Here is a 15,149-nt window from a genome sequence, read left to right on the forward strand (position 1 = left end):
CACCCCCTTTTGAAAACCAAATGTAGTATGCTGTCAGCAGAAAAGAGAGAGGATTTTGATATTTTGGACCCCTCCCTTTCATAAATGCTGGATCAGTCCTTGCTGCTATGCTTTGCAGTACATAACTGTTAAAATAGCTAAAATACCTTGGTTTAGCTAGCAACTGTAAAGAACTCAAACACAATTCAAACAAGAATTGTCTTTTCAAAAACTGCTCAGGTAAGCTCTGATCAAAGTTTTTACCTATTTTTTTCAGAAATATTTTGTCAAAAGAGTAAAGAAATATGATACAGGTAAGGACAGGGTATATCTGAAGGTCAAACTGACTTTTACACTTAGTGAACAAATTTAGCCATGACAAACCCTGAAAACAGCAATAGAGACCACCAAATAAGGTAACTATGGCAACAATTCCTCTTGCAGTTGGCGCCACATTCCTTCATTTATATTGATGTGCAAACCCACAGATTACTTAACAAATATGTAAAATATTTCACAATTGAGGTCAGCAATATTTGGACAGTTGACAGCAGTAATTATTGCGACTGACGGGTTTTGACAGGTGGTTAAAATAATCTAATCCTTGTCTTGGCATGTGTGACCAGTTAAGTTGTTGTAGGCCGCTCTACAAAGTATTGTTTTGATGCTAACAAGTATTGTATGTGAAAGTAGGTCAGGGTAACTGGCGAGGAGGCCAGTACACACACACCTGCTGTATCTGTAGACTACAGTGCTAGACATGGCTACTGTTTCACACACCTGCTGTATCTGTAGACTACAGTGCTAGACATTGCTACTGTTTCACACACCTGCTGTATCTGTAGACTACAGTGCTAGACATGGCTACTGTTTCACGCACCTGCTGTATCTGTAGACTACAGTGCTAGACATTGCTACTGTTTCACACACCTGCTGTATCTGTAGACTACAGTGCTAGACATGGCGACTGTTTCACACTCCTGCTGTATCTGTAGACTACAGTGCTAGACATGGCGACTGTTTCACACACCTGCTGTATCTGTAGACTTCAGTGCTAGACATGGCTACTGTTTCACACACCTGCTGTATCTGTAGACTACAGTGCTAGACATGGCGACTGTTTCACACACCTGCTGTATCTGTAGATTACAGTGCTAGACATGGCGACTGTTTCACACAGCTGCTGTATCTGTAGTCTACAGTGCTAGACATGGCTACTGTTTCAAACACCTGCTGTATCTGTAGACTACAGTGCTAGACATGGTGACTGTTTCACACACCTGCTGTATCTGTAGACTACAGTGCTAGACATGGCGACTGTTTCACACACCTGCTGTATCTGTAGTCTACAGTGCTAGACATGGCTACTGTTTCACACACCTGCTGTACCTGTAGTCTACAGTGCTAGACATGGCGACTGTTTCACACACCTGCTGTATCTGTAGTCTACAGTGCTAGACATGGTGACCGTTTCACACACCTGCTGTATCTGTCAATGACAGTGCTAGACATGGCAACTGTTTCACACACCTGCTGTATCTGTAGATTACAGTGCTAGACATGGCAACTGTTTCACACACCTGCTGTATCTGTCAATGACAGTGCTAGACATGGCTACTGTTTCACACACCTGCTGTATCTGTAGTCTACAGTGCTAGACATGGTGACTGTTTCACACACCTGCTGTATCTGTAGACTACAGTGCTAGACATGGCGACTGTTTCAAACACCTGCTGTGTCTGTAGTCTACAGTGCTAGACATGGTGACTGTTTCACACACCTGCTGTATCTGTAGTCTACAGTGCTAGACATGGCTACTGTTTCACACACCTGCTGTATCTGTAGACTACAGTGCTAGACATGGCGACTGTTTCACACACCTGCTGTATCTGTAGGCTACAGTGCTAGACATGGCTACTGTTTCACACACCTGCAGTATCTGTAGACTACAGTGCTAGACATGGCTACTGTTTCACACACCTGCTGTATCTGTAGACGACAGTGCTAGACATGGCGACTGTTTCACACACCTGCAGTATCTGTAGACTACAGTGCTAGACATGGCGACTGTTTCACACACCTGCTGTATCTGTAGACTACAGTGCTAGACATGGCAACTGTTTCACACACCTGCTGTATCTGTAGACTACAGTGCTAGACATGGTGACTGTTTCACACACCTGCTGTATCTGTAGACTTCAGTGCTAGACATGGCGACTGTTTCACACACCAGCTGTATCTGTAGACTACAGTGCTAGACATGGCGACTGTTTCACACACCTGCTGTATCTGTAGACTACAGTGCTAGACATGGCGACTGTTTCACACACCTGCTGTATCTGTAGACTACAGTGCTAGACATGGCTACTGTTTCACACACCTGCAGTATCTGCAGACTACAGTGCTAGACACGGCGACTTTCACACACCTGCTGTATCTGTAGACTACAGTGCTAGATATGGCTACTGTTTCACACACCTGCTGTATCTGCAGACTACAGTGCTAGACATGGCGACTGTTTCACACACCTGCAGTATCTGCAGACTACAGTGCTAGACATGGCAACTGTTTCACACACCTGCTGTATCTGTCAATGACAGTGCTAGACATGGCTACTGTTTCACACACCTGCTGTATCTGTAGTCTACAGTGCTAGACATGGCTACTGTTTTACACACCTGCTGTATCTGCAGACTACAGTGCTAGACATGGCGACTGTTTCACACACCTGCAGTATCTGCAGACTACAGTGCTAGACATGGCGACTGTTTCACACACCTGCTGTATCTGTCAATGACAGTGCTAGACATGGCTACTGTTTCACACACCTGCTGTATCTGTAGTCTACGGTGCTAGACATGGCTACTGTTTCACACACCTGCTGTATCTGTAGTCTACAGTGCTAGACATGGCTACTGTTTTACATTCTGCACCCATGTACAATTGTTGGTTATTACCTACGCTTATTCTATAACCTACGCTTGTTGTAAGAGGCAATTATATGTGGATTGAGCTAAAGGTACAATTACATCCTTCACAGGATTAAACCCCTACAACGAAAGCCATGTCATTCCTGTCATGAGATCCTTCACAAGACTAATATGTTGGACAACACACAAAGGCTTCTCAGTCAATATTTGAAAAAACTGTCCACAGTAACAAGCCTAACACTCCTCTGTTTTGTCGCAATCATAACCTTATGATTTGAACAAAAGCTCATGTATGTGTAAGTTGACAACAAGATTCGGGAGTGAATCTGCTTCTGATTTCCACCCCTGGCATGGCATAACCTGCGACCCAGCGGCCAGCCTGCTCACACCATGCAGGTGAAGGCTTGCCTTTCTCAGGACATTCTCAAAACACATGGAAAATCTGGTTCGGATTTCAGGTTTCAGACATATGACCCCCTATGAAACAAATGCAACAGACAGACTTGCTGAATGATAGGCACGTTATAGGAATATACTTGGATCTTTTAAACGTAACTTGTATTCATTATTTTGTACGATCTTGTACGAAATATAGCCTGAAGAGAGTGTAGTTCACATGCTATGTATTTACTAGTGAGTAAGTGAGGTTTAATACTGCCTTGAACAGTATTTCAGTTGTATCACGGCGTAACAGCTTGATGTGGGAGGAAACCCTGAAGTATTTGTTTGTTTGTTGTTTCACACCACACTTAGCTATATCATGGCAGTCTGTAAATAATCAATTCTGGGCCAGACAATCCGGTGATTGATATCATGAGCATTGATCCACGCAATTGGGATATGATGACATGCATCAACCAAGGCAGCGAGCCTGACCCTCCGATCCCGTTCGTCACCTCTTACGACAAGGATGGGTAGCTGAAGATGTATAATAAACCAGATCTTCAAGGTACAAAACCCTGAAGTGATGCAGGTCTTTGACATTTACCAATTGGTGAAACCCAGGAGCACGGGTTGGTGCTGACAAACCAAGAAACAAAACAATAATCAGGCGAATCTAAGAATTGAACCCACAAACAAAGGCATGCCTAAGGACACATCAACTACCCAATGGTGAACTGGTTGTCCACAAGGAAATTTCAGGCCTTCCTGGAGTTTACCAGTGGACTTCTGTCAAAGAATGTCCAGATTTGTCAAACCAAGTAGAAATATCGGACATGTTGTAAGGCAATAAACACAGAAACTCAACCTCAAGTTAAGGTGAAATATGTTTTAACGTCGCGTTCAAGATTATTACACTTATATAGCAATGTGCATGCATGTGTGTGTGTGTGTGTGGCTGGTTGTACTAGTCCAGACAGATGCCAAGTTTTTAGTGCTAGATCACCGAGGTGCCATTCCGAAGTTTAACATGAATACCCCACTCAGACACAGTATACTGACTCCGAGCCGACTAGTTCTTGTTTTAGCTCCTTGATGCTGAGCGCCAGACAGGGTTACAACAAGTACATCTTTTAACATCTTTTGGTATGACGCGGCCGGGGATTGAACACCAAACTGTCAGTTCCTCGGGCGGACCCTCTACCACTAGACCACGGAGGCAGTCCAACCACTAACCACGGAGGCAGTCCAACCTCCATCCAGACAACTCAGTTCGGACCTTTGGAACACTGAGCAAACTGCAACTCCCATAGGTTAACATAGTCACAGACTTAGTGCTATTGGTCTAATGGAAACACGAACTCATGAACCCTGGCTTTAAACCTTACTCACTCACTCTTTGAGTTTCTGTACTATAAGTGAGAAAGGTTTAAAGCCACTTTCAGCAATATTCCATCAGCAGACACCAGAATGAGCTTCACACATGTTGGGAATTGAACCTGGCCCTGCAGCATGACAACCAAACCATTTTACCATTAGGCTACCCCACCTGCCTTATAACATATGAAATAGCAAGAAACATATCTACTGGAACAACATCAAGCTATGATGGATCACAAACAGCCTCTGAAACAAGACCCAGGACTTCCATCCCTCAACAGCTTCTTCCAATCTCTGTCATCCGAGACAGCCCCGGACCCTCCCATACCCTTGGCAACACCATGAGACTACAGCCACAGTGTTACACAGTACAAAGTCACACAGTACACTGCATCTACCTGTGGGTGAAGCCAGTGCAAACATCCCCTGTTTGTTTCATTCAGACTGCCTCACCCTGGCCCTTCCTCTTCTGACAAGCTCTTGCAGTGTTCGATTAAGGGAAGTCATATGATCCTTGAGCTTGTTTCCCGTGTATTTGAAACCCATAAAACTTAACCTTAATATTAGGGTCTTCATCATGTTCATGCTTAATTTTAAACACTAGTCTTTGGTCTACTTGATGAGTTTGTCTGTTTCACACCATGATAGAAACATTTTTTGTGCCAATTTCTATCTCTGTGATGGAAACCTGAAAATAATCGACTTGGTCACCTTTGGTCATCAGTATTTGGCTGTGACCAAAGTGTGTTTGACTATGAGATGGGTGTTTGCCTGAGACAAGGGTGTTAGATTCAGACAAGGGTGTCTGGCTGAGGCCGAAGTGTTGGAATGATACAAGGGTGTTTGACTATGAGATGGGTATTTGGCTGACACTATGGTGTTAGATTCAGACAAGGGTGTCTGGCTGAGGCCGAAGTGTTGGAATGATACAAGGGTGTTTGACTATGAGATGGGTATTTGGCTGAGACTATGGTGTTAGATTCAGACAAGGGTGTCTGGCTGAGGCCAAAGTGTTTGAATGATACAAGGGTGTTTGACTATGAGATGGGTATTTGGTTGAGACAAGGGTGTTAGATTCAGACAAGTGTTTGACAGAGACCATGGTGTTTGAATGTGACAAGTGTGTTTGGTTGAGACCAGGGTGTTTCATTCAGATCAGGGTGCTTCATTCAGACCATGGTGCTTAGCCGAGACCAGGGTGTTTGACTTAGACAAGGGTATTTGGCTTGGCCCAAGTTGCTTGATTAAGAATAAGATGCTTGACTGAGCCCAGTGTGTTTGACAGAGATGAGGCTGTTTGACAGGGCCCAAGGTGTTTGACTGAGTGTCAGATGGACCTTCCAGCGGTAGAAACTAACATGTTTGAACCACTAACCCTTATAATGATAACATATAGCAAAACCCTTACAAAGGGCAAAGTTCTACGAATCCTTATGATACCTTAACTATTTGGCAGTTTGGCAAGGACTACAATTTGCCAATTTCTAACACTGACCTTCCATATTGCTGTCAATCAAGAAACTGCACCAAAATCTAACTTTCAATGAATTAAGATAAATGGAACCAAAAATAGCACAAAATATGTTAGAATCACCGCCCAAAAACCCCAAGAGAAAACATGACAGTTTTTGAGATACGAACCCCATCTGGATGAAATTCTGTTGACCAAACATCCTTCTACTTCCTTCACTGGCCAGCAGCAGGACTTTGAATAGACATGTGGTGAGACATTAACTGTCTCTTTGTAACCCCGGCAGCCAACACATGGCTTTATAATTAACACCCTCCCATTATATCAACTTGTGTTACCAACGTGTTCAAATTCAACAGAACTCCCTAAACCACAACAGGACATTCTTTCACGGAGCAGATTTGCACTTCCGATAATCTTTCACTCCACAAACCAATCATAAACATATCGCAGTGTGTAAAACATTTCTATATAGAATGGCATCTTGAGATAAAGGAATAATTGTTGTCAGATACAATGTAATCAGTCGACTGGAAGCCATCATGACCAAAGTGCAGACACATGGCTTTACATCTCGAGATTGAAGTTTCACAGATATGCATTCTCAGGGAGTAAATTGGTCCAACTTTTAGAGGACTTCCGAATTCATGCAGCTAATTGCCTCAAGTAGGGCATATATATTTTCACAACACCTCCATGATGAACAGAGTTATGTCATAAGTACAGAAATTGAACATGAACTCTTGGTGCACAAAGGGGTGTACGTACTTAAGAAATGTTTTGAAGTTTAATGTTTTCTGGTAAGACACAGGATATTTCACATGTTGAGTATGACAAAATCCTCAAGTCAGATGTATGACTGGAATTATTAATATCAAGGTTTACATTAAAAATCAGTATGCTGTAATCTCCTTGTTTATAGAGAATTCTGAGGGAAAGAGGGGAGATAATTACCGATAGAACTTTGTGACCAAGGGATAATATGGATCAGAAAGATGAATTTGACACTGTGAATTCCCAAAATTTTGCACCAAAATATAATTAACTACAACAAGTCCAGATAAAATCAAGTTGACTGTTCAAAGTTCAGTTCTTGAAATTAAACAACAGACTGTTATTCCCCATTTGTCAAAGAATACTTACAGATGATTACTCTCAAGATTGAAGTCCGGTCACTAAACTACAGAGTCTCATTGTGAACATGTATCACTGGCCCAGCCAGGCTGATGTTGAAACAAAAACATACTCACCAAAATTGCCACAATCATATTCTGGAAATTAGACGTGTCTTCCTGTGACAGTATGTGAATGGAATCATCTTCGTTGTCATAGTAACCAGTTGTTATGATCTTTACTTGAATCTTCCCACCTGAAAATGGAGAAATTGGACAGAACTCAAGTAATGTCAATAACAGCAAATAATTAATGACTCATGTATTTAACCATTATGAAGATGTGACACTACGATGACGTTGTTCAAATCGGTTGATTCAGCTATGAAGACGTCATTCAAATCGGTTGTTTCTCGAATAAACAGATTTGAGGTGCGTGTTCATTTTCTTCCAGAATCAACTGAATCCAGTGCCATCATCAATATCAAAACAGAGAAGTATATACAAAGTCAGCTATGAGTGAGTGAGTGAGTGAGTGGCTTTATGCTGTTTACAGCAAATGCATTCTGGCAATATCACGGCAGGGATGCCATGGATGGGTTTCCCATATTGTACCAACGGAGAGAATCGAACCCTGTAATGAATCAATACTTTAACCATTTGGCTACCTCACTGCCCTTATAAGCTGAAATACTTACACAGTAAACACGGCTGACAACTGAGCATTGTAGCCAATCAATGAGGGTGTTCCGGGGGCATTTTATCAAGGTGGTACAAGAGAGATTTCACAGAGTTTTCAGAGTAAATGTACATGCAAAAGTGTTTCTTCTATACGTGTGTACACATTCTGTAAAATAGAAACCTCCATGTTTGGTAAAGGTGGCTGTCAATTCTATAGGTGTCGTTACTGAAACCAACTCTGAAATCCTGGCATGAAATCCTCGGATGCAAAGAGAGTGAGTGAGTTTGGTTTTATGCCGTTTTTAGCAATATTCCAGCAATATCACGGCAGGGGACACCTGAAATGAGCCTCAATACAATGTAACCATGAGGGGAATCGAACACGGGTCTTCAGCTTGACGAGCGAACGCTTAACCACAAGGCTACCCCAGTGCCCCCTTCATATGTAGAGGTTCAACAATGCTGTCATAATGGTAACTCCCCCATTGGTTTTTCAGGACATTAATAGTTCCTCAGCTGCCTTTGCTTCCTGTAAGAGGCATCAAATTGGATCCAGTGGTTTCATTGTACCCTCACGGAAAGGATCGTTACTCATAATATTAATCACTGGTTTGTCTGGCCCAGATTCGATTCATTTATGTCTTTGAAACCCCTCACCATTGCAAAATTTCAGATGTATAATAAACTTTTCATAGAGGTCCAGAAGACTTGGTTATAATCTGAGTTGACTGGACAATCTCTTTAAGGATTGTCTGGTCAAGACTCGATTATTTACAGACCGCTGACATATAGGTGGAACATTGCTGAGTGCAGCTTTTAACAAACAAACAAACAAACCTGTTTGAGAAGTTGCGTTTCTTCAGCCTCATATGACCAGGTATTATGGAGTTACCTCCCTTACAACAAATGCCCATGTGTGTGGCAGATTCCAACCAACAGAAGGTGTTGAACACACAATCTTGTAATACCTCACATTGTCATTTCATTGTTAGTCTTAACTAAACAACCAAAACGCCTGAAATATCCTTCACTTCTCCGCTTTTTATAAATTTTCATTCAAGAAAGAATTCCCAAATGAATAGGTTTCTTTTCGAGGACAACTTCTGAACACCCATGGTGCATTGAAATTCTTACAGTGTACAGAACAGATTTGCATTGCTGAAAAAGTCAAATTATATTAAAATTACGAAAAGAATAAAAACCAGTGTTGAAGAAAAAATGTAAAAAAATAGGACAAGATCCAGTGTGTTCAAGGCTGGTACCAAGGAACCCTTTCCATTATTTACACAATGCCAGGAGATATAATGTCTCGAGTATCCTTTGGATACAATCAGATACAGTATCATCCTACCATGGTTCAAGTCAGAGAGTAAAAAGTTCTGTACACAACTTTTAGCAGTTTTTGAGCAATATCAAAGGCCCCACACAACGGATGGGCTTCACATATCGACAGTGATTGAGGGCAGCGCTGCAACGTTCTTTAAACTATGACGTCACTGCATTGTGAACTTGTTGCATGATGTCGTCACACTGTGTGATGTCATCAATGGCATATGGCTACACATTAGAAATTGAGAGAAATACATAAAAGGTCATCATTATAATCCATTTGCAAAAAAAAGTCCACACATTATGTATTATCCAAATAGAAATTATCATGTTTTCTTATAGATGATGTAATATCTGTATGTGGTTACACTGTTATAAAAAATTGAACACTATTAATCATATTTTCATGCAAAACTGTTAAGACGGGCAATGATCATATAATCCTCTTGGCCTGTCCATGACTAAATTTTGTAGCTTCAGGGGGCCGTTGTCTCTCTGCGCCCCCGACTGGCCTGCCTAGAAAGGGTCTGCTTCCCTTTTAACCAAGACTTCATTCCATTACCTCTAGAGTGAGTGAGTGAGTATGGTTTTACGCCGCTTTTAGAAATATTCCAGCAATATCACGGCGGGGGACACCAGAAATGGGCTTCACACATTGTACCCATGTCGGGAATCAAACCCGGGTCTTCGGGGTGACGAGTGAACGCTTTAACCACTAGGCTACCCGACCACCCAAATCCAGTTTATAATAGGTCTTCAGCAACCCTTGCTTGTCGTAAGAGGTGATAGCGATAGAAACTAACAGTTTTGGTCCATTTGTCTTTATAATGATAACAGAGCAAAACCCTTAAAAAGGGCAAATTTCTACTGGTCCTTATGATACCTAAACTATTGGGCAGTTTGGCAAGGACTATAGGACTAGTGCCAATTTCGAACGCTGTGACTATGCATGTTGTAAGAGGGGACTCACTGGATCGGGTGGTCAGGCCTCTCTGGCAGAACCATCTAGGTCCTCGGCCTGAATAGGAAACAAATAAAGCACCCTGAGAGCAGAAGGTGCGGGGTTTGATGGATGCATCATACCAAAAGACACTAAAAGATGGTACTTGTTGTTACCCTGCCTGGAGCTCAGCATTAAGGGGATGATGGCTTGGATTCAGTATGCTGTGTCGGAGAGGGGTATTCATGTTAAACTGCAACATGGTATCTCAGTGGACTAGCACTATGAAATCGGCATTAGTCCATACTCTCTTGGACGCGATGTTAAACCCCATTTCACCTCATCTCATTTTACCCAATGAAAGACGTTGCTCATGATATCAATCACTTTGCACAGCGATACTCACCAAATTCCTGTGAACCACATTGTCCTATCACAAGATTCAATCATTACAGCTAGCAGCTGATGGAACAAAGACCATACAGAACACATTAATAGCACTTAATACTTAGGAATATTATCCCAGTATTGTGTAGTTTAAAGGCATATTTGTGAAATTACCACACTAAAATGTCCGTATTGTATGATCATTTCATTGAGAGCAGAGGCAATAACAGAAGGAAATACTTACAACAACTCACCAATCTGCAAACAACATGCCTATCTATCCCCACCACACTCAAATATGATCGTAATTACATGGCAAATTCACCCCACATGCAGAGATTCAAAGACATTGCTGGAATACAAAGAGAAAATCACCACTAATTCCTTCAGTGTACTCTTTCCTCCTCATCATCACAAACCCCATCTCCCTCAAATGAAACAAGCCTTGGATATGAGAGTACATCATAAACATTGCTATCATCCATATTTACTTGAAAACAAACACACCATCATGTGGTCGGCATTGGAATCATTAAACTATTTAAAATCGAACACATGTTGCACATATTTTCTGGAATTTTCGCATAGCATGGGTCTATTTAACTGGGTTTTTTTTTCTTTAAAAGGAATATTTGACATTGTGTTTTCATCATGAGGAACAAGAGAACAGTAGATGAGCCTAACATTTGAAGAACAATGTATATCCAACAGTACTAGAACAATGCCATACTGAGTGAAAATAAATCAAACTAAGATCCCCCCCTCCCAGCCACCCACCCTACCCCATGTCACCTTAGTAGATAAACTTATCTCATGTTCTCTTTGATTATTTAAATATATACACTTGACAGCCCTTGTCAGTTTGTCAATTATGTGTTATAACAACTTTTTTATTTTAGATTTTTTTCAGTTCAATGAGGTCTGAATCGAAAAACTGATGTGCAAACTGTATGAAATGCGATGTGGAATCTTACAAATGTTTGCACATTGTTTTTTTTATTCACACCTCAATGAACCCAAAAAAGTCCACAGTCAATCCTTATAATTAAATCCGACAACAAAAACATGTGTTATCTACAATAGTTTAACCAAGAAAAGTTTTATGTATCAAAGCAGCAAAAATGACGAGATTGATACACATTCCAGGTGTAGGAATACATACCGTGGCGTGACAGGAATCAGGTGATTGTTTAATTTATGCACATAACTTGACACACCTACAAAGTCAGTAGCCAATCAAAGGAGAGTAGGATCTAAGAGGTCATATGACCTGTCATACAAGGCAAGAGGCACGAAGAACTGCAACAGTCAGACTGTAACGAACCGGAACAAGTATGTCCGGGAGATTCAGAAGGCGATTGTTTCAAATGACGTAGTCAGTTACAGCCATGAGTTCCTGAGAACGGGAAGACAAAGTTGGAAAAATGCGGGTTAGAAATGAAACCCAAAGACATGAAATTTGTGGAGCACAGGTGAGCAGACAAAAAACAGGCGAGGGAGAACCTGCACATTTGCTGTTTCATTCCTTCTCGGCCTTCGGTTTCAAAGGGTAGTTTGGACAATGAATATGCATGAATTTCACTAAGTGTCCTGTGCATGACGATACACGTGAGCAGAAAGGGAATTCCCTCGACTGTAATATTGGGATGCTCCGACATTCTGTAGTAATAAAAGCAGTCCTCTAATCAGAATGGAGGAGGTACAATGAACACAACAAAAATTTAATTATGTAATGATACAATACCGTATCACCATGCTGCTTGTTGCAACATCACGTCAGTGTACCCTTGTCAGTTATGTATCATAACAACTGTCTGAATGTACCGTAATGTAAAGACACAATACCGTATCACCATGCTGCTTGCTGCAACATCACGTCAGTGTACCCTTGTCAGTTATGTATCATAACAACTGTCTGAATGTACTGTAATGTAATGATACAATACCGTATCACCATGCTGCTTGCTGCAACATCACGTCAGTGTACCCTTGTCAGTTATGTATCATAACAACTGTCTGAATGTACCGTAATGTAAAGACACAATACCGTATCACCATGCTGCTTGCTGCAACATCACGTCAGTGTACCCTTGTCAGTTATGTATCATAACAACTGTCTGAATGTACTGTAATGTAATGATACAATACCGTATCACCATGCTGCTTGCTGCAACATCACGTCAGTGTACCCTTGTCAGTTATGTATCATAACAACTGTCTGAATGTACCGTAATGTAAAGACACAATACCGTATCACCATGCTGCTTGCTGCAACATCACGTCAGTGTACCCTTGTCAGTTATGTATCATAACAACTGTCTGAATGTACTGTAATGTAATGATACAATACCGTATCACCATGCTGCTTGCTGCAACATCACGTCAGTGTACCCTTGTCAGTTATGTATCATAACAACTGTCTGAATGTACCGTAATGTAAAGACACAATACCGTATCACCATGCTGCTTGCTGCAACATCACGTCAGTGTACCCTTGTCAGTTATGTATCATAACAACTGTCTGAATGTACTGTAATGTAATGATACAATACCGTATCACCATGCTGCTTGCTGCAACATCACATCAGTGTACCCTTGTCAGTTATGTATCATAACAACTGTCTGAATGTACCATAACGTAAAGACACGATACCGTATCACCATGGTGCTTGTTGCAACATCACGTCAGTGTAACCTTGTCAGTTATGTATCATAACAACTGTCTGAATGTACCGTAACGTAAAGACACGATACCGTATCACCATGCTGCTTGTTGCAACATCACATCAGTGTACCCTTGTCAGTTATGTATCATAACAACTGTCTGAATGTACCGTAACGTAAAGACACGATACCGTATCACCATGGTGCTTGTTGCAACATCACGTCAGTGTACCCTTGTCAGTTATGTATCATAACAACTGTCTGAATGTACCGTAACGTAAAGACACGATACCATATCACCATGCTGCTTGTTGCAACATCACATCAGTGTACTCTTGTCATTTATGTATCATAACAACTGTCTGAATGTACCGTAACGTAAAGACACGATACCGTATCACCATGGTGCTTGTTGCAACATCACGTCAGTGTAACCTTGTCAGTTATGTATCATAACAACTGTCTGAATGTACCGTAATGTAATGATACAATACCGTATCACCATGCTGCTTGCTGCAACATCACGTCAGTGTACCCTTGTCAGTTATGTATCATAACAACTGTCTGAATGTACCGTAATGTAATGATACAATACCGTATCACCATGCTGCTTGCTGCAACATCACGTCAGTGTACCCTTGTCAGTTATGTATCATAACAACTGTCTGATTGTACCGTAATGTAATGATTCAATACCGTATCACCATGGTGCTTGTTGCAACATCACGTCAGTGTAACCTTGTCAGTTATGTATCATAACAACTGTTGGAATGTACCGTAATGTAATGACACAATACCGTATCACCATGCTGCTTGCTGCAACATCACGTCAGTGTACCCTTGTCAGTTATGTATCATAACAACTGTCTGAATGTACCGTAATGTAATGATTCAATACCGTATCACCATGGTGCTTGTTGCAACATCACGTCAGTGTACCCTTGTCAGTTATGTATCATAACAACTGTCTGAATGTACCGTAACGTAATGACACGATACCGTATCACCATGCTGCTTGTTGCAACATCACATCAGTGTACCCTTGTCAGTTATGTATCATAACAACTGTCTGAATGTGCCGTAACGTAATGACACGATACCGTATCACCATGCTGCTTGTTGCAACATCACGTCAGTGTACCCTTGTCAGTTATGTATCATAACAACTGTCTGAATGTACCGTAACGTAAAGACGAGATACCGTATCACCATGCTGCTAGTTGCAACATCACGTCAGTGTACCCTTGTCAGTTATGTATCATAACAACTGTCTGAATGTACCGTAATGTAAAGACACAGTACCGTATCACAATACTGCTTGCTGCAACATCACGTCAGTGTACCCTTGTCAGTTATGTATCATAACAACTGTCTGAATGTACTGTAATGTAATGATTCAATACCGTATCACCATGCTGCTTGCTGCAACATCACGTCAGTGTACCCTTGTCAGTTATGTATCATAACAACTGTCTGAATGTACCGTAACGTAAAGACACAATACCGTATCACCATGCTGCTTGTTGCAACATCACATCAGTGTACCCTTGTCAGTTATGTATCATAACAACTGTCTGATTGTACCGTAATGTAATGATTCAATACCGTATCACCATGGTGCTTGTTGCAACATCACGTCAGTGTAACCTTGTCAGTTATGTATCATAACAACTGTCTGATTGTACCGTAATGTAAAGACACAATACCGTATCACCTAGCTGCTTGCTGCAACATCACGTCAGTGTACCCTTGTCAGTTATGTATCATAACAACTGTCTGAATGTACCGTAATGTAATGATACGATACCGTATCACCATGCTGCTTGTTGCAACATCACGTCAGTGTACCCTTGTCAGTTATGTATCATAACAACTGTCTGAATGTACCGTAACGT

At 41.4% G+C, this 15,149-nt stretch overlaps 1 protein-coding gene across 1 annotated transcript in view; it reads right to left on the reverse strand.

Moving 5' to 3' along the window:
* The window catches only part of LOC124135913 (protein OS-9-like), a 69,751-nt gene that overhangs the window by 15,070 nt on the left and 39,532 nt on the right, over positions 1–15,149 (reverse strand). The window contains exon 15 of the mRNA XM_046501596.2: positions 7,392–7,510. Within this exon, the coding sequence (XP_046357552.2) occupies positions 7,392–7,510 (119 nt within the window). The remainder of the gene's footprint in view (positions 1–7,391; positions 7,511–15,149) is intronic.

The sequence above is a fragment of the Haliotis rufescens genome, unplaced genomic scaffold (assembly GCF_023055435.1).
Source record: "Haliotis rufescens isolate VD_foot unplaced genomic scaffold, xgHalRufe1.0.p SCAF_4, whole genome shotgun sequence".
NCBI lineage: Eukaryota > Metazoa > Mollusca > Gastropoda > Lepetellida > Haliotidae > Haliotis > Haliotis rufescens.